This window comes from Phragmites australis, chromosome 9 (assembly GCF_958298935.1).
Source record: "Phragmites australis chromosome 9, lpPhrAust1.1, whole genome shotgun sequence".
NCBI lineage: Eukaryota > Viridiplantae > Streptophyta > Magnoliopsida > Poales > Poaceae > Phragmites > Phragmites australis.
The window spans coordinates 19,516,705-19,537,958 of NC_084929.1; the positions used below are offsets into that span (position 1 = coordinate 19,516,705).

The 21,254-nt window shown below is 42.2% G+C and overlaps 1 protein-coding gene across 1 annotated transcript; it reads right to left on the bottom strand.

Annotated features, from left to right (window-relative positions):
• Positions 1–211: 211 nt before the first annotated feature.
• LOC133928739 (cation-chloride cotransporter 1-like) lies at positions 212–10,360 on the bottom strand. The gene is made up of 14 exons (XM_062375199.1): positions 10,190–10,360; positions 9,835–10,026; positions 8,587–8,736; positions 8,338–8,416; positions 7,657–7,748; positions 7,164–7,278; positions 6,917–7,017; positions 6,353–6,414; positions 4,962–5,210; positions 4,764–4,878; positions 3,234–3,428; positions 2,236–2,636; positions 1,792–1,953; positions 212–1,717 (listed from the first exon to the last, which is right to left on the bottom strand). The coding sequence occupies exons 2-14, from the start codon at positions 10,011–10,013 to the stop codon at positions 618–620; spliced, it is 3,000 nt and encodes a 999-aa protein (XP_062231183.1). The 5' UTR covers positions 10,014–10,026; positions 10,190–10,360; the 3' UTR covers positions 212–617.
• Between the last annotated feature and the right edge of the window lie 10,894 nt (positions 10,361–21,254).

Here is a 21,254-nt window from a genome sequence, read left to right on the forward strand (position 1 = left end):
GTTTTCCCTCTTCCTGCGAGAATTGAAACGATCCAAACAGACCCTTTCGAAAACAAGGCATAATACAAACTGCAACTGAAAGGTATAAATCATACCAACTGCTTAATTGCCTGACAAAGTGACAATTACATCTCCAGCATTCAACAAAACTTAGTACAAAGAAAGATGGTTCAATATATCAGAAATTAGCTCAGTGAAGTCACACCGCTCATGGACAGAAATCTAGTACCATTAACACCAAATATTCGAGACAAAAACACCAAGGCAAATTTCTTTTGCACAGCTATGATCATGGCTACCTCTTTCGCAGCATAGCTCATTTCATCAACTGGTACAACAGTCTCACAGACGTATACAAGTGATGCAAAGAAAATATCAATACAAAAGTTTCAGTGACAAAAGTAAGGGTTGCATTTCTATCTCCGAGACAGCATGTAAGTATGTTAATAGATGGAAAGTTTTTACGTATGAAGAATCAATTCTGAATCCAGAATGAAGATACCGCGGTTCACGAACAACGGCCCTGCACATCTGACATCTGCACTGAACCTGTGTATCCAGTCTGCTAAGATAGTACAACAACCAAACCGCGCTCGAATCTCCAAATGTGTATCTAATCATGTGAAAAAAGTGACAACATCTCTTGTGTATCCCCTAACTATTAACATGCGTGGGACATTCTCTACAAGCAAATCCATGTATTCCATGTAGAAATACGAAGGATGATTCAGTGGTGGCGGGGGGAGGCTCACAAGCACCACAGCCGCCATTCTGGAGTACCTGAGTATCATGGAGTTCAACTTCAACATTGTGTACAGGAATTTGTCAACCTTCTGTTCATTCACAACTACTTGCCTCCCATCCTCCATTAGTGGCAGTCTTTCTCTTTGTGCGGTTTCCTTCATCTCAGCAAGGTATGTCCTGATCCTTTGCTGTGCACTTGTAAATGCCTCGTGGGAGCCATCCTGCTGAGCACCACTGCTGCTGTTCTCCATGTGTGATTCCCATGATTTCATAGTCACAACGATGACCTCAGCTTGCATCCTAAGGTCATACAAGAACTTTTTGACATCAGCCTTCAGCTCCTCAGCATCAGTGTCCTCTTCAGATATGCAGAAGACTTGGATCTTACAGCTTTCGAAGCTCTCTTTTGTGAGCAGGAGCTGAGACAGAAGCAGCATCAATCCTCCATCTCTAACAATCCAGTAGAGGTCAATAGTCCCATACTGTCTCTGGTACTCATTAGGCCACTCATCGAGCCCCTTCACAATGACTACTGCCTTGTTAGCAATAATGCAATCATTTATTATGCTCACAAATGTTGACGGTATCTCTGTCAAATTCTCACGTCGCCAGATCTCAGGGTACCGCATAACAACAATGTTCGGCTTCAAGTTTCCTAGGCCCATTGTCTGAACAATGCTACGAAAGCCATCAGACATAGAGGGGGCTACAATGATCTCTGCAACACCCTCACAGCGTTTGTAGTCAATGTAAGCATCCAGCTGATGGCATGCAGTCTTCGCATCCTCAGCCAGTTCATGATAATCACCATCAATTATCGAGACAAAAATCGACATACCACGTCCCTTCTTCTTCATACAATTGGCAAAGTCTGCAAGTTTTGGATGACAAGGAACATTTTCCGGAAGTTTTCCCCACGGACGGCAGAATATCAGAGGAATGGGGTACCAATTCTTAGGATGAACTTGGTTTGCTGTTGAAAGGAAAGTAGAGTTACAAAATTGCAAAGCATGATTATGTATTTGCAAAGCCGAAAGTCATGCATACCTCCTAAAGATCTGAGACTTCGGAGCGCTAACTGAAAGTATGCACTCTTGAACCCATCTCCCCAGTCTCCAGCCTTCCCTTTTATGCTCACATAATAATAGATGAGGCTTGCAAGGGCAAGAGAGACAACAGTGAAAGACCAAGAGATCAAAAACATGATCACTGAAAATTGAGATAAAGATCCATGTAAGCAGAAATAATTATTATATTATTATAAGTACATTTTAAAGGTGCATTTTGATTAGACACGTGCTATCGTGAAACATGTTAAACAATGAGTACAAATTAAGAGAAGCTGATCGGATTAAAAAGAGTAAATGTGGACGAAGTCTTGAATCAAAATAATGCCATATCATTCACATGTGTCAAATACAAAAATACTACAGTTCCTTATGAATACCATGATCAAATAAAAGAAAATGGTAAAAGAGTGAAGAAGCATACCAACACAAAGCAATGCACCAACAAGTGAAAGGCTCCAATGGTGAAATTTCCATCGAGGGCGCCAACTAGGAGCATCAAGGAGGTCAAGCAGAAAGCATGACAGATTAACACCAGCATAGCATAGAAGGAAAAACATCGTGATAGTTGGTGTAATCAAATCCAAGTTTCCAATAACCACACAAGCAATGCAGATGAATGCGGTGAATAAAGTGGCTGCATGAGGCTCAGCCCCCTCAGAAACTTTAAAGTAATTAAGAACCGGAAGAATGTCGTCGTTTGCTATTGCTGCAAGTAACCTTGGTGCCCCTGTCAAACTCTGCAGTGCTGCACCTAAAGTGGATAGGATAATACCAATGTAAATCACAGCTGGAGCTGGCCATGCCACTGTAGCAGTAAGAAGCCTGCAAGTGTCAAGGATATTTATGAGCTGAGTACACGAGAAATCAGCAAGTTGTGTAACAGCTCATGGCTTATGCCTTATGGGACTAGGCCCAATTTAACATGTGAAGACTAGGTAATGGTCGAGTGTAGTTCTTAGACAAAAACTAAACAGGGTTGAATGTAGTTCTTAGACATTAACTAAACAGAAAAAATTAACGCTTATTTAAGTTATACAGAGCGTGATAATTGGCTCGACAACATAGGTTATCTATTAAGACCATCTGCTACAGTAACGTGGCCATACATCCTATAAACTACAATTAGGGTAGAAATAACACCATCTTCTGCAACTGCTTCATATTAGCTCTAAAAAAAGAAGTAAAGGTAAAACATTATGATCAAAGCATGGAGCATTGCACCCTGAAACAGGATCTACTATAACAGTACCCATACAGGATCGATTCACTAACATGAAAATTCACATACAACCTGCAACTCTGTGACCGTGATCTTTGCAAGGCATGGAATCAATTTTTCTCTAATTACACAACATGACCATAATGAACCCTTTTGTCTATGAAATCCCATTGGCTAGAACAACACTAAAAGGCACAAACCTATCGGTTAGAAGCTCCTCCCTTGTGGCCAAGGCTCCAAATAGAAGAACCGAACACAGGTACATAGCAGTTGTAGTAAGAGTCGCATATAACGTTCCAATCGGTATTGAACGTTGTGTATCTTTCAGTGAAGCAGATCGGTTTGAGCCAGCCATAATTCCAGTGACTGCTGGGAAAAAGAGACCTACCAAAGCACTGAAAAGTCAATATAAAATTGTTAGCAACATGAGTTTCCACATACATAAGGAAATGGGTGAAATGAAGTGCATGTCCCTAAAAATGCACCAAAGGCTCTCTTAGGTTCTTAATACCTTGGAAATTCCCTAAAGTTGTCATATTTAATCGTCTAGTTTCAGCAGGTCGTGAATTAAAAGAGTAGCAGGAAGTTGCTGGTGTGGAGGCGGCTAGGTGGAATTCATTAAACAAGTGGATAGGAACCCTGATAGCCTTTTTTCTGGTAACAAACCATCCTGCCAAACATACTGGAAAGTTGCAGTTTAAGACTGTGCAATTAGTGCTAATTCTGATGGATTATGGTTCCTACAGATGCATCATCAGATCATGTGGTTACCCAGAATGGGACAACAAACCATATCAGCATGTATTTACCATGTCATCCCTCTTAACGGAATTTGTTGTCCACATCAATCTAAGGAACTGAGCCTCAGTTGGTGCGAGGTGCGGGTGTACACCCCCACCACCTAGGTTTGAGTCCTCTTCAACTCGGATTTTATTTCTTATATGCAAAGCCACCTAGTTCCTCCTAGGTTGGTCACAGTTTTTTTTCTTTTTTTTTTTTTGGTCCACACCAATCGATTCCATCTGTCAGACCTACCTGACTAGTTTAGGGACCTAGCGAGATAATTTAGAACTTCATGGACTTAATGGAGACTTCAAAGCAAGTTTACACTTTACAGACCCACATTGCAGTATACATTTTAAAGGAACAAAAATAAGCACATTAGCAAGGAAACATATTTCCCAGTTGTTCTATACACCTTGCATGAAACCCCATAACGTAAGATATTTTTTCCACAATAGGAGGTCAGACTATTTCCGCATTAGATTGGAACGAGATATCTGTTCCCAAGCAACCCAACTTGCCACTCGGCACCAAAGTTGCATATTTCTGAGTCGACAGTGTAATCAAGGATATAGGTTAAAACGTGGGTTCACATCCATAACCTGAGGTGGGCGTGCTTTGGACAACGATTCAAAGGCCAACCATGGCATGGCTGACAAGGCAGAGAGGTGAGTAGGATCACTGAAAAGTGGAGAAAAGCTGCATTTCAACAACATCTTGGTTCCAGAGGTTTCCCTCTGTCCGAAACTCCAAATCAACAGCAACAATGGGTGCAGGGTTCAGTGCCATGATTGGTCAAAGTTCATAGGATTTAGGGTACTATTCAAAATCTAGGGATGTAGTTTGCAAGTCATCTAAACCGACTAATGCATGCCAAAGATTACTCATAAATTTTTCATGGAATGATAAGAGAGTTTTTCAAATATTTCAAGACAGTAAAAACTTACTTGAAATCCCAGTATATGGACCCATTTGGATCAGGAACTCCAGCATTGTTCGTACGTTGATATTCTGAACCCCAATTGTCTCTAACTGTTGTTATACTCAACCCAGTGATTCCCTCTACATAAGAAAGCCACCAACAAAATTCAGCACATAATGATGAAAAACAAGGTAAAAGCAAGCAATAAGGTACAGGTACTTACTTGGAGCATTATGCCTTGGTGCAATGAAGACACCGAGATAAATGCACAATAGCGAGAAAAGAACTGGTATTAAGAAAGCAGGTGCAACCTTGTTGATGATTTTCACACCACCAAACACAATAAAACAGAGCAGTATGGTCACAATAACACCATACACTTGAAGGTCATGCAAGCTTGGTGTTGATATAGTTGCTGTGCCAGCTGTTGCTGTGCCATTTAGTAATGTATTGTTGACTACTGTTACACTCTCTGCATTTTAAAACAGAAACACATTATCGCAAATTCAAATCAGCATAAGCATTGCAAGTTAATAAAATAACAAGTAATTTAGTATATCCTTTTCGATTTATTGCAATCAAACAGACTGGCGAATTCTTTTCAGTGCAGTGCATTTCATATGTTATACAGGTGATATGTGAGAAATCAACTTGCAAATTTGATTGAATGATATGCCAAAGAGGAGTGAATTGACAGGTAAGGTAAAACAGAAAAAAGAGTGTCATCTGAGATAATGACAAACCGGATAAAAAGGGGGGAGCAACTATGGAGTGAGGACGAAAGATTTTCAGCAAGCCAGTGCTCATGGAGATGATTACTAGCATGAGCCAACTGCACTCAGCATACATTTGGAAGTCACATTAGGTGTCACAAATAAAAAGCTGAAACCAGTTAAACTATGGGTGTGCTTGGCTGACTTCCTCAACCATCTGCCTTGCGATGACCACCGCCTCAAAAATCCCCCACACCCTTAACCACCTTATCTCGAAAGGAACTTGCGGTTTGGATGCAATCCACATCGAAAACGCCTCACCCTCATGCCCCATGTATTATTCTCTCTTCTTGCTTCCCTCAGGCAGAGGAGCAGCAGCTTCAGAACAGGCTTAGCAGTGCATGCTGAGCAAGGTGATGCTGACAGGCTATGCTGTTGATGATCATGACGGGCTCGGTCACGCTGCAACGATGGGCTTGTTTCGCATCTGCGATTACAAGGGTATGTACAACTAACAGATTCGTAATGAAGAGAAACGAGGAGCTACATCCTGCATGCATGCATATGTGAAGATTTACTCGTAATAGGAACGGAAGCTAGCTCAATTGGTTGAGGGTGTGGATGTACACCTAGACCACCTAGGTCCGAGTCCTATTTCTTCTTAATAAAAAAAACCCGCCTAGTTCCTTCTAGGTTGGTCTAGTTTTTTTAAGATTTACTCGTAAATGCTGAAGAGAGGGACAAGGAAAATAATAAGTTGAAAATATTATATGCCTTATATTTTGACAAAGAGAGAGTATTAAAGGTACACAACTACACATAAGACATGGCTTGTCTGCAAACATGCACCAGGCTCCCAGCAATCATTAAATAAACATACTGATTATTAGTTGAAACCTACCTTGAAAAAAGCCAGCAGAAGGAACAGCATCCAGAAAGGTTTCTACAGCCCCTAGCACATACCTGAAAATGTTTGAGTAGGTTTGCAAGGGAGGGAATGCACACCAAACTAACAAGTAACAACAAATGAACAACTAAATTAACGGAAATTCATTTAGCATTAGAAGAGCTTAGAAGAGCTATGTTTTCCATTCATTTGTACTGTTATCATTAATTCCACATCCATCATCCATTTAGGCACTTTCTTCTATTGGACACAGTGGTTTAATTGCATTGTGTGGAGCTTTTATAAATAGACAATAGTAGCCTCTATGCAATCCAATCATTCATTGGGAGAAGGTAGAGGCAAGAATCCAAATAAGGCTCGAACTGTTCAGTTTCACCACTTTTATTCTTCTACTAGTATAAATTACACCTATCACATGCTAAGTACAAGAGGATTTGACATGATGCCTGTTTTTAAGAAGAAGATGCAGATTAATATCAGAATAGCATTGTATCACAAAATCAAAATAAATGTGGGAAAGAAAACTTCAAGTACTTGGCTTTTGTAGTGTATACTTACATGGCTCCAGCAACTGCATTCCCAAGGAAGAAGCATAATCCGATACTAACTCCAACTTCAGGACCAAGTGCACGACCTATAAGATAATATGGCCCACCACCCTATGTACCATACAAAATGCAACTCAGTTTTCTTGTGTTTAAGTTTATCTTGGTAGCACCTTAGAACATGAAAATAAGATAAGTCAAAAAGGTATAACAACCCTATTTTGTGAACTTTGTCAAATTTTGTGCTATTGTTCACATACCTTCATTGCTCCATTTGTTGCAATGGCACTTAATGATATTGAAGTTAAAAATGTGCATGCACCACAGAACGAAACTAACATAAGCGACTGCCAGACACCTGCCATACCTACAATCCTACAGAAAGGGGGAAAAGATTGGTAAGTTTTTTTCCTTTAAGCGTTGATCTGTTTTTAAATAACCTAGTAAGTGTATAAGGCAATGGAGAGACATGCATCACAATTTCTGAATAACACTTACACCTGATATGAATAACAGGAGAAAGTACTCAAATGCAGATACCTATTTACAGTTTTACTTTAATACTTTTTTATTTGGTTACTATAAGGAAAGGTCATGGAAGCAGGAATGAAAATGATCCAGCTAGGCTATTCTGCTAACATAAAGGCAGGAACGCCATGCTGACCAGCAGAGCAAGCTTACTTTGCGGAAACCAACTAGAAACAATGTTCCGATGGACAGTAAAAAAAAAAATCTGTGCATGCAATACTTTACCAGGTAAAACGGATATAATAAATGATTCCCAAGATATTCTGCAAGCATGGAACGAAGACACCCATCATGGTACCAAACTTAGGTCCAGTTTCCTGTCAAAAGGTATACGAGTAATCTAATCAATGATACAGGCATATCACTTCTACAAATGTCCATAGATCAAATGGCATACACAAATAAATAGCCATAGAAACAAAGAATATAATCTGTCAGTAAAAGCAATGAGAATGAATGTAGTTAAAACCGAACAAACTTTGGAGATCGGGCATGCATGAACTAATTGATATTCCAAGCAAACTCAGATGTACAAATGTTGGTAAATCAAATGGCATAAACAAATAAATTGCCATAAAAAAACATAATATGATCAGTACATGCAACGAGAAGTCAAGAACGAATGAAGTTAAAACCGAACAAGCTTTGGAGATCTAGCATGCATGAACTAATTAATATTCCAATTTCCAAGTAAACTCAGATGTATTGATGTACAACGAATACAATAGGTGAAGGTAAATGAAATGAATCAAGTTCTCGTCCTGAACTTCAAACTAGATGCAGAAATATATGCCCTACAAACAATAATATCACTATTTACCATTAATTCTCAGTTATTCGCCATTGACTAGGAAAAGTGTGTGAATTCTAAAACAGATGACACAAAATGTTGGAATAGGAGACAACCTTCGGACGTCCAATGGTAATTGCTACATCCTCACCATCCCTAGGACTTGAAGGGGCCTGAATCTGTTCTCCTGTCATGCTGTTCAGATTCAATCAGACGATGATATGTCATAAAGCAAAATAAACAATTCATAATATTATCAGGGAGAAGATGCTTAATACTAGTCAAAACCTTAATTTTCTTAACAAAAAGAAACAAACATCAAGTTTTAGCTGACATCAGTAAGAATATAGAAGGATTGATTGTACCTTCTGAGGCCCAAAATATTTACAAGAGAGTCAAAACCGAAGAGCTCTAGCTTTGAATCCCCTTGAGATCCACTGGATGTAGCTTGATCATCAGGAGAACCTTCTCGCGTGCTTGGATCAACAGTTAGATTAGCACCAGGCTTAAGGTTCCTATCACATACAAAAGAGTGTGAGTTTATACATACAGCACCTAGACAACCTGCATCCTTCTAAATTATCTTGCTAATTGTTATAAAGACACGCTTAAAGGACATTTTTATTGAGACTATATTTGAAGTCTGGCATGGAATATCCAAAGAAAAACAGCAAAAGAAGAAGGGAAACCAGAAGGTTTTATGCCAACATGTACAAATATATGTAGCAAAGAAGCATGTCAAGCAATAGCTATCTCTTCAAAGCATGCAAGATTGACAGCATGCCATGTGGCAACAACTACCAGGATGAAGATTAAAATCGACATAAGGAAAAAAGAGTATCCTTTCCAAGTATTAACAGGTGTGGCATCCATTAGACTCCAGCAGTCTAACTAGAGAACTCAAACGTACAGCAGCATGCTTATAGTAGGGCGACATAAAAGCATGGTATATGTCTTCATATGTAAAATATCATAAAACAGAAGAAACATTGGATTCAGTTTATCAGCATCGATTAAAACAATGTACCAATCAGAAATGGCCAGCATTATGACAAGCCATGGCTATTTCAATTGCAAGAGCAACCAGTAGTAGTTTCCAGTTTGAACTCAGAAATAGTTTCAGCATCTTTCAAACATCAAAACTTCTTGAAAAGGAAGAGGCAACCATATATCACTATGTTTTTAATAATGGTGACATTGCAGTTGCAGGTATCCCACAAAACAAATAGAATTTGCATGGATCTCACAACCTTGCTTGTAATTCCCAGTGCTCAAAATAGAACGCAGCAATCCGAAAGCCTAAAATAGCAGTTTCAATGTTCTCTAAAACCCCACAGCAGTCAACCTATATATCTTAACTTCCGAGACTTCCACTCCTGTGAGTATTCCCAACAGTCCAACACTACAGTCCGATTGATCAGTTAAACACTCCATTTCGCTAAACAAAGCACGGCTACTACAATGAACGCGCGGATTTGCAGCAACTACGCTAGTAATTAGTGATCCACGCGGAAGTACATTCTCTACTCTGTTCGAATGCCCATTGATCCGCTTACGCGTCACGAAATGGAATGCACGCGAAACCCAAAAATTTGAAGAGAAGTCTGCATCACCTCGGCGGCTGGGGTGTCACGGCGGCAGCGATGCCGGAGGAGGAGGAGGATCCCGGCTCCATGGAGGTCATCTGGACAACGGCACGGTCGCTCGACCCGACCGGTCGGTACCACCGCCCGTTCGGCGGCGCGGGCACCGGCAGCGCGTCGTCCGCCTCCTCGATTCCCCCGTTCTCCATCCCTCGGGGTAAGCTGCGGCACACTCCAAACAGGGATCACGGTGAGATCTAGAAATTCGAGACACGCCGAGCCACCCCCAGCGGCCGGCCTCGGATCCAGATCCACACGGCACGTGCTAGAGGGAGGAGCAGGCTGGGATAGAGGTGAGGCGCGGTTCTCCGGCTGCTCTGCTTACCCGGGAGTAGGACGAGGAGGTGGCGGGGGTGGAGGCGACGGTGGTGGTGGAGGAGGAAGAGTCGACGGCGGCGACGAGGAAACGAAGAAGGAAGGAAGGTGGGCAACGGTCAGAGGGAGTAAAGATATGAAACTGGGTTTACTTCGTTCCCTGCCTTTTGCGCCCTGGTCCCTTGCGAATGAAGAATTTCCATTTTTAGCCGGTTTGGGGTTTGGACTCCGGGAGATTGCTTCGCCTTGAAGGTCGTGTGTTTTGACTTTGGAGTTTGGACCCCAAAATGTTGCTGCAAAAATGTGAATGTGATACGCCCAACTGCAACTAGCGACAATAGTAAGGCAGCGAAGAGAGAGTTGATCTTCTTTTTCATCTCATCTCTCTCCTCTTCTTCTATTCTCTTGCAAAATATAGAGAGAGTTATAGGGGTGACAGCTGGTAGGGGGCTTGAGCCTCTCCTACCCGTAAAGATTTTGTAAAAGAATAGAATAAATCAGAGGCAGAGTGTAGTGGAAACAAACCTAGCTCTAAACCCTTTGCTCGTATAGCACTACAACAACTGATATTGGAGAAGACAAATAGGACATAAGCACACAGCATCAGGGGAGGTGCATGAATTCCACCTCCTGATTTCAGCTCACATTCCGCCACTGACCGCGACTAAAGAAAAAGAACGTAGCAAATCAAGATGGGCAATCTGAAAACCAATTGGGAAACCTCATTTGTTGCTGTGGATAGCAATAAAGATAGGCAACAAATCGAAAATAATCCCACCACTTCTCAACCAAAGTAGATAAAAAACTTACCTATGTGGTGTTTAACAAAACTAATTTTTGCCCACTTCACAAGGTGAAATGACCAAAGGCCCAATAAATAAACTTATCTTTTGTTCTAAAGAGAAAATTTCAAAAAACAACAAGTACTTGCACTTGTATAACACAAAACCACAAGTTTAATTTTGCTTGCACAAAACAACAAGTAGGAGGATAGAGTAACACAAAGCCACAGGTTTTAACTCAACACCTCACATGGACATCCTAGGCCGATGATGTGGCTACCTACAGCTGGATGATGTGGAGAGTGGATAAGGCCATGGGCTTCTTGGCGCGAATTTAAGGTGTGAAAGTGCTCATTCTAGGGCTCTAGCCCCATTAGTTTTCTTCCTTGCCAACCACAAAAGAGAGAGTCGTCTTACAAGCAAGCTTAGATAGGAGGAGAACCCAATGGCACTGACGATGAGATCTCGTATGAAATTTCGTTTTTCCTTGCAACAAGAAGGTTGATTTGCACCGTGATTTTTGGGTATTCAGATTTTTGCTACAAGATTGATTTGGGGATGAATCCTGTTGTGAAATGTAGGAGGTGGATGGTGGCCTATGCGTGAAGGTGGCGCTCTATTTTGAGGATTCAGACTATTGTGGGGTGGAGACAAGCACATGCTTGACATGTTACCATAGGGAACGCCTAGTGAGGAGGATGACTTGGGAAGGTACAGACACCAGGAGAAGGTTTCTTGGGTGTCCATATGAGGCGAGAACTCGATTTTGCCACTTTTTCTACAAATTAATTGTGCCTGGTTTTATGTTGTTTGAGATTTCCTGCTTACGATTTGTGTCCATATGTGTGTAGGATGAGGATGAATGATGCTTTGTGAAGTGGGTTGATGGGGAATGGCCTCACAGAGTGCGCAAGACCATTGAACATCTATGGTTGGTTGTCGACCGCGCTAGAAAGAGGTCTAATGATCAAGCTGGCAACTTGTTTGAGGCCCATAAGGAGAAGCTGCAAGTAGAGGGAGAGAAGAATCGACTGAAGGTTGAAATGCAAGAGCGCATGAAGGCCATGGAGAGGCAGAGAAAGCTTCAGGTGCAGAAGATGGCACTGTCAATTGAAGAGTACAAGATGCGGTGCTGCTGCTTGTGCTAACTTATGTACTTGCAAAAAGAGTTTGAGATGGTATGTGAGTGCTCTGTATTTTGGTGGTAGACCATTGCATCGGTAGTATAGTATTTTGACATGCCATCTGAAATGTATGCATTGTCCGAACTTGTGTTTTGTGATGGCTATTATTTGCGAATGAAACGGATGGTAACTATGTTATAAGAGAATGGATAGTGGTGATTATGCAGTTCCTTTGTTATAGCTTTTCTCTGAGCTATGAGCTTGTGTTTTTATGGTTCGATAATATAAAACGAAAGCAATTGCACGCGTTCAATTGTATGCTTAGACAATAAACAAACAAATATATGTGAACATGATATATTGATTCAGTTTATTTATTTTGATTGTTGCAGAAGACTAGAAGCATTCCATACACAATGATTACAAAATGAGTGCACACACATTTGTGCCTCACTTAAAGACTTAGAACTTAAACCATTGCACTAAATTAGTTGGCATCACATGATAATAGTCTCTATTCATCTTCTTTGGCACAAAAGTTCTACCATCCGCCGCACCATCACAATACACATTAAAACTCCACTCTTCCTTAAATAACCTGCATGCAAAATCCATAGATAAATAACAATTAAAAACATGAACAAGCTGCACATGTGACTGGTGACTAATTTGCATCCAACCAAACATTAATCCCTTAGACGAATCAACAATTCCAACCCATGCATGTATCTTAACACAAATTAGGAACAAAAGACCAAATCTTGGTTTAATTTCAGCCCAAATTGCTAAGCCACACCTCCAGCCCACACGTCACTACTGCAGAACTTGTATCACTGCTAGCTCCAAAACCCTCCTTCACTGCTAGTTTTAGAGCCGGTAGTGTGTAATGGGCAGTGATAGTCAGGGACTATCACTGCCGGTGTGGAGGACTGACAGTGAAAATGTTTTGCCTCTCTGGCCTCCCTCCCCTCTCCTCCCTGTCCCCCCTCTCTTCTATCCTCCCTCTCTCTCCTCGATCTCTCCGTCTCTCCCTCTCAATACATGCATACAATGAGGCATATATTTAATGTAAATCAATAATAAAAGCACATTCATTAATACATAGTAATTCATGTCATACAATGAAGGTGCTGGGCAACGACGAACACACATATATACATAATAATTCTCATAGGTCACCCTCTGAAAAGTCGATCGAGTTGAGCCAGTCCAATATCCCTCTACCTCTTGCACGATAAGGATTATGTCTCCGCTCGAATGACTGATGGCGTGTGTATGTCCGAGGACGTCGAGGGTCGATGGTGGTGGAGCGGAGGACCCAACCATGTCTGATCGACCGTTGTGTCGCCTATGCTCCAGGCTCGTCGGTGTGTCAAAGACATCGAAGTCGAACACCTGAACGCCATTACGGTTTGAGCCTTCGGCCTCCTCCATATCTCACTAACGGGTCACCCTCTTGTGCTCATCCACATCACACTGATGAACTACCCTCTCGTCCTCCTCCTCCTGGGCACGCTTACAGGACAGTGCTTCTTGCTCCTCCACAACGCACAGCTGACTGGCTAGCCTCTCATCCTCCTCCTCCTGGGCACACTTATGGGCCACTGCTTCTTGCTCCTCTTTTGTATCATCGTTGGAAGGCCATTCTATCTAAGAGTTATCTGACGGTACCAACTCCATCAGCTGGTCAAAGGCCACAATAGGATCCTTCAGACCAGGTGCACTGACAGCAGGTGCACTTCTACCACGACTTCTTCGAGGCTATGGCTAGGGAGGTGGACTTCTTCTAGGACATAGCTGAGGAGAGGGAGATCTTTGAGGCGACGACGGCCTGGGGTGTCATGGAGGGTAAAGGTTCTCGGTATCTGTCCCTGGTGGAAACATGGAAACACTATATAGACCTTCTCCCACATGATGAATGTGGGCTCGTTCTCTCCTATAGTGTTCACCCCCTCTTCTGCGGGGTAGTCCACCTCAACATAACAGTATTGGTCAACTGTCTCATCTACTTCGACCATAGAGTAGCCCTCTGGTATCGGACGTCCGTGCAAATATTCATGGGAGCCACCGGGGATAAGTCACACCGGAAGCCACCTTGATGCTAATATTTCTAGCACCAATGTGTAGTTCACACGGTGTCCATGCTGTAATAAGGTCCACGAGATAAGTGATGGGGTCAACTCTCGAAACTCCTGTGGACGCACAGCTACTCCGACGACCACCGGGGCTAGAGCGCGTAACATTAGGAGACGCTGCTGGCTGTTTTTATTCGCTCACAATTGCTCTCCGTTGACGCATAAGGGCTTGCTGTACTGCTTGTGCTATCTTTTTCTCTCTATGTTTCCTCTCCTTTTGTAGTGCTTGTTCAAGTATTTTCATTATCCTAGCTTGTTGTGCCTCTCGTTTTGCATCTCGCTCTACTTGGGATTTCTTTCGACTCTTGTAAATGTTGACGTCCCCTAAGAATCCATATTTCCAACCCATCACCCCAACACCTCGTATGCGACCACCGTTGATGAGTAATGCTGGCCTGATCTTCTGATAGGTAGCGATAAGTCGGTGGGTGGAGAACTCGACGTTGATGATCCAAAGGCTTCGACCCGAACAGATCGTCTCCCTTGCAATCACTACACCACAGCTCCGATGGTTATCAACCGTGTCGCGCGGTTGACCTCGCCAAGAAGGCTCAATCCCTGCAAGCGTACCGAGAACACAAGCAAGAACGTAGAAGATGCAATCTGAAATATTGCGAATTGAATTCAAGCACTCGAAGTCAGGGTTCCACAAACACTTGCGGTGGCCTAGTCGGTCCGGAACAAGAGCGAAAATCTCACAACTGTGTGTAGATCAATATCTAAGCAAAACCCAACCCTAATTAGGGCGGCGGCTACTGTATATAAAAGACTAGGGTCAGCCAAGGACCCCTGGACGTGTCCCTAATGGACTCCAGCACGATACACGGCCCATCGGCCCAAAAGATGGTGGCGCAGCACCCTAACAGATTCTGGACGTCGCCTTGTTTTGACGATTCCTATTGACTCAGAAAGAATTTGGACATGGCACCAGTTCCATTGGAAATCTTATCTCCTTAGCTTTCCAACCATGTGTAGAACGTCGAAAACGGAGTCCGTATGCGTCCTGGGCGACGATTTTCGTGCAGACTGGTCCTGGACTCCAAAACGGACTCGAACTGGATTGGACCTCCACCTTGGCTTGGGCGCCCTTGCTGTTCTTCTCCCATGTTCCTAAGTAATAATACATCACAATTATTCAGTAGCATCCCATCCTCATCAAAATATAAAGGAACACTAAGGAACGAGCTCACCTCATGATTTAGTTGACGTGCACGAGCTCGTGTCAATGGACCTATTGTTGGAGGAATACTCGGTGTGTGTGTATCCGAAAGAGTGATGTCCTCATCATCCTCCCCCTCTTGAATTGGAGTCGTCCTCGACGCAATGTCATCTTCTTCTCCCAAGTAAGGCTTTAAATCTGAAATGTTAAATGTGGGACTAACCCTATAATCTGCAGGCAACTCAAGCTTATATGCATTATCATTGATCTTTTCCACAATTTTAAAAGGACCATCAGCTCGAGGCAGTAATTTAGACTTTCTCAAATCAGGAAATCTATCTTTGCGCAAATCTAACCACACAAGATCACCAATTTCAAAAGTAATATGTTTCCGACCTTGGCTACCATAAGTTCTATACTTCTCATTCATCTTTTCAATATTTTGCTTAGTCAACTCATGCATTTTCAGAATCAAATCAGCACATGTCTTAGCATCAAAATTCAATTTCTCGGATGTTGGTAAAGGAAGTAAATCAATAGGGGCACGGGGGTTAAAACCATACACTACCTGAAACGGACTTACCTTGGTGGTGGAGTGAACTGATCTGTTGTAAGCGAACTCAATATGGGGTAGACACTCTTCCCACATCCTCAAATTTTTCTTCAAAACAGCCCGCAACATGGTGGATAATGTGCGGTTCACAACCTCCGTTTGTCCGTCGGTTTGAGGGTGACATGTCATCGAAAACAGCAGCTTTGTCCCAAGTTTATTCCAAAGTGTCCTCCAAAAATGGCTCAAAAATTTTGCATCACGATCCAAAAAATGGTGTTAGGCACTCCATGCAAGCGAATGATTTCCCTGAAAAATAAATCAGCTATGTTTGTAGCATCATCGCTCTTGTGACAAGGTATAAAATGTGCCATTTTTGAAAAACGATCCACAACGACAAATATACTATCCCTCCCCCTCTTGGTCCTAGGCAATCCTAAAACAAAATCCATAGAAATATCCTCCCAAGGCACACTAGGAACAGGAAGAGGCATATAAAGTCCATGTGGGTTCAAGCGAGACTTAGCTTTATTGCAAGTAGTGCAGCATGCCACGTAGCGCTCGACGTCGCGCCTCATCTTAGGCCAAAAGAAGTGAGTAGCCAGTACATCCTCAGTCTTCTTCACTCCAAAATGTCCCATCAAACCACCTCCATGCGCTTCCTGCAAGAACAATAGGCGAATAGAGCTAGCTGGGATGCATAGCCTGTTAGCACGGTATAGTAATCCATCATTCAGCACATATTTATTCCAAGTTCTTCCTTCTTTACAATGTTCAAAAGCATCTTTAAAGTCCAAATCAGTAGCATATAATCCTTTAATTGTTTCTAAACCAAAAATCTTATGATCGAGTTGGGACAACATGGTATAACGTCTAGATAACGCATCTGCAATGACATTGTCTTTACCTTTCTTGTGTTTAATGATATAAAGGAAAAGACTCTATAAATTCAACCCATTTAGCATGACGTTTGTTCAGTTTGGCTTGGCTTCTAATATGTTTCAAAGCTTCATGATCAGAATGAATAATAAACTCCTTAGGCCAAAGATAATGTTGCCATGTTTCTAAAACTCGCACTAAAGCATACAACTCCTTATCATAAGTCGAATAATTAAGAGATGGCCTATTCAATTTCTCACTAAAATAAGCAACGAGTTTACCTCCTTGTAGTAGCACTCCTCCAATTCCAATACCGCTAGCATCACATTCTAACTCAAAAGTCTTACCAAAGTCCGGAAGTTGGAGTAGAGGTGCATGCGTAAGCTTATCTTTCAGCGTATTAAAAGCTTGTTCTTGTGCTGGCCCCTATTGGAACGGAACGCCCTTCTTTGTCAACTCATTGAGTGGGGCAGCAATGGTGCTGAAATCTCTCACAAAACGCCGATAGAACCCTGCAAGGCCATGAAAGCTTCTCACATGTGTGATAGTCCCAGGGGTCGGCCAGCTCTTGATGGCTTCAATTTTAGCTTCATCCACTTCAATTCCCTGTGGAGTAACAACATAGCCAAGAAAAGCAACTCTATTCGTGCAAAAGGTGCACTTGTCAAGGTTAGCAAATAAACGTGCCTCTCTCAAAGCAGTAAAAACAGCACGTAGATGATCAATGTGTTCTTCATGTGACTTGCTATAGATCAAAATATCATCAAAGTACACCACCACAAATCTTCCTATGAAAGCACGTAAAACCTCATTCATCAATCTCATGAAAGTGCTAGGTGCATTAGTTAAACCAAAAGGCATCACTAACCACTCATATAGACCGAACTTAGTTTTGAAAGCAGTTTTCCATTCATCTCCCAATTTCATTCTTATTTGGTGGTAACCACTACGCAAGTCAATCTTTGTGAAAATAATAGAACCACTCAACTCATCAAGCATGTCGTCTAGCCTAGGAATAGGGTGACGATACCTTATTGCGATATTATTAATGGCTCTACAATCAACACACATGTGCCATGTACCATCTTTCTTAGGAACCAAAAGAACAGGAACAACACAAGGACTAAGGCTCTCTCGTACGTACCCACGGTCTAAAAGGTCTTAGACTTGTCGCTGAATTTCCTTAGTCTCCTCCGAATTGGTCCTATATGCAGCGGGGTTTGGCAAAGTCGCTCTCGGGATCAAATCTATTTGGTGCTCTATCCCTCTCAATGGTGGTAGCCCCGGGGGTATCTCAGCTGGAAAGACATCCTTATACTCATGCAAAAGGTTAGTGACAGCAGCAGGCAAAGAGCTAGGTATATCATCAATTAAAAATAAAACCTCTTTGCATACGAAAGCATAGCACAAAGTATCATTATCTTGAATTTCAGCAAGGTCAGATTTAGTAGCAAGCATAACACCACCCTTTAACTTAATGCCTTCGGACCTAGGTGTGTTCTTCTCTTTCTTAGGTGGAAAAATAGATTGAGCTACTTGCTGATTTTCAGATTCCAAAACACGTTCTTTCTTTTCTTTTTCAGCTAAACCTTTATCACATTGCACAATTTCAGCAGGTGTCAAAGGAAGCAAAGAGATTTTCTTTCCCTTGTGCATGAGAGAGTATTTATTACTTCTACCATGATGTGTAGCATCGGTATCAAATTCACAAGGACGACCTAACAAAAGCAAACATGCTTGCATAGGCACTACATCAAAATCAGCATAATCATGGTAGGAACCAATAGAAAAATGTACTCTTGCAGATTGTGTTACCTTAACCTTACCGCTGTTATTGAACCACTGAATGTAGTATGGATGAGGATGTGCACGTGTTGGCAAGGAAAGATTCTTCACAAGATCGGAGCTCAAGAGGTTGTTGCAACTCCCGCCATTAATTATGGTACGAACACGTGCATCTTTGACAATGAGGAATGTCTGGAATAAATTATGGCATTGTAGCTGCTCCGCTTGCCCCATTTGAGAACTCAAAACTCGCTTCACAATGAAGGTGCGTGCTGCATAACTCTCCGTGGCAGCGGTACCACTAATCTCCTCCCCCTCACTATCCATGTCATGATCGGTTGCAAGATTAGCTTCAAATGCATATTCTTCCTCGACATCACTATGACTAACATATCCACCATCTGCTGTTGCGGAGTATGCTCGCTGGCTTAGGCAATCCTTCATGACGTGGCCAATACCTTGGCAGCGACGGCACACAATGCCCGTTGTACGACCCGTGGTAGCTGCACCTGAAGAAGAGCGTGGCATTGGATCCTGCGAAACAGTAGATTTACTTACCTCACGTGATGGTTGTGGTGCTCCTGCTGAACGCGCCCGAGTGTTGGAGGAGAGGGCAGCAGATCGTGTAGATGTAGAAGGGAATGTTGTTGCTTGTCCCGGTGGTACTCGTGAGGTAGATGTACTCCCAAAATTGTTCCGCAATTTCTGCACCTGTTGTCGACCCTGCAGTTCTTTTTCTGCCAAGCTAGCAAAATGGAACAACCTATTGGTAGTATTGTAATCTTTATAATCAACAAGGTCCTGAATTTCACATTTCAACCCAGAGTAAAAACGAATCATGATATCCTCATCATTCTCTTGTATACTACAACGAAGCATAGCAATTTGAAGCTCTTGATAGTAATCATGCACAGATTTAGAACCTTGATTTAAGCGTTGTAATTTCTTTTTCAATTCACGTGTATAATCAGGAGGAATAAATCTATTGCGCATGGCACGCTTTAGTCTAGGCCATGATTCAGGTTCTAAGCCACTAGAAACTAGACCATTCCACCAAATAATAGCATAATTCGTGAACTCACAAGTGGCTAGTCTAACTCTATGCATTTCAGGAACCATATGAGAACTATACTTTTGATCAACCATCATTTCCCAATTCAAATAAGCATCAGCATCATATGCACCATCAAAAGGAGGCATTGAAAACTTAATCTTAGAATAAGGATCATCGCGACCGTTGCGATTAACATTATTACCTCCATTACCTTGACGACATTGTTGTTGGCCACGACGTAATTTTTCAGCATGAGGACGTTGCTCAGCACGCGCATCTTGCCCAACAAAAACCTCACCATCTTCTTGGTCACCATTATTAGTATCATCATCATCATCATGTGAATGGTCATCATCCTGTGGTGGCTGTCGCAACTCAAGGTTGTTGACTCGCGCGACGAGGTTAGCAATGCTTATTCTAATGTCTGTCAATAGCCTAGTATGATCCTGCAAGGCTTTGTTGAGTTCTTCCTTGGACACACAATCCTTAAAATTCGATGGAGAGCCATCACCTGACATGGTTAGTAGAAAATAAAGGACAACAAATATTATCCCTATCAACTATTAGGTTGTGGAAGGTGGAATCACACACACTCAAGCGTCTTACCACGCTCTTACAAATGTTCTTACCAACGCAGCAAGGAGGAACAACCGTGGAAGCGTGGGATGATTGCAAGAGTGAACCTGTTCGGATCAAAAGAGGTGGAGCTTGGAAGGCACAATATGGTAGCAAGGATTAACAATAACTGTAATCAGATGAGCAAAGCTAAATAAGTGTCTAAAGTATGAATCACAGTTGCTGGTCTATCACGTGTCCCTAGTCCTAGCACAACAACTGAAACAAAGCTAAAAAGGATGATCAGAGAAAGATACAGCAAATAGCACAATGATCTGGGTGTTCTCTATATGCTCTTTTTTGTCTTTTAGCACTAGTAGGAATCACGAAAAAAAAAATTCGTATTTTTCTGACATTTTTTTCTGAACTAGAAGCACACAAGCAACAACCACAGAAATTTTCAGCTCAAACGGATGCAAAATGTGGCCTATAGAAAATCAAGAATGTTCTCTGAAAAGCGTGCGGAAACTTCGCGGCTCGAATACTCAATCTTCCGAGCCGAATTTGGGAAAGAAATTTCGGCGGAACCCAGCTAGCCTGGGGAGCAACGGATGTAACTTTTTCTGTAGATGTCCGTGAAATTTTTTTTTACCTGATTCCGAGTCCGTATGAGAAAGTTATGGCTGTTTTACTGAACCCCTGTCGAGTTAGGGTTTTTTTTTTCAAGCAACTCTTGCAGAAATTGACCTTTTTAAGGTATTGCAAGCAATAGGATTGCGAGATGAACAAGGATGGCAGCGGTGGCAGGGCAATTGATACAAGGCGGCTTGCGACCTATCTAGGGTTGGCGTGGCGGAAAGTCACACAAGGCGGCTCGCGGTGGCAAATCGAGTAATGTGGTGGCTCGACTTGTTGGTGGGGATGGTGGCGATGGGATAGCGGTGTGATCAAAACAGCACGGAGCGTTGACTAAAAATCAAGAACACGACTCTAAAACCAGCAACAAGACTCGACCACGGACACAAACTCAATAACGCGCAACTAAAAACAAA

Bases quoted from the DNA above. Each gene is read 5' to 3' on its own strand.
- LOC133928739 (XM_062375199.1), bottom strand. From the start codon at position 10,013: ATGGAGAACGGGGGAATCGAGGAGGCGGACGACGCGCTGCCGGTGCCC. The intron at 8,417-8,586 runs GTACAATCAATC...GAATCTGAACAG, and splicing joins AATATTTTGGGCCTCAGAAG to CATGACAGGAGAACAGATTC. The intron at 1,954-2,235 runs GTATGCTTCTTC...CTCAATTTTCAG, and splicing joins TGGTGCATTGCTTTGTGTTG to TGATCATGTTTTTGATCTCT.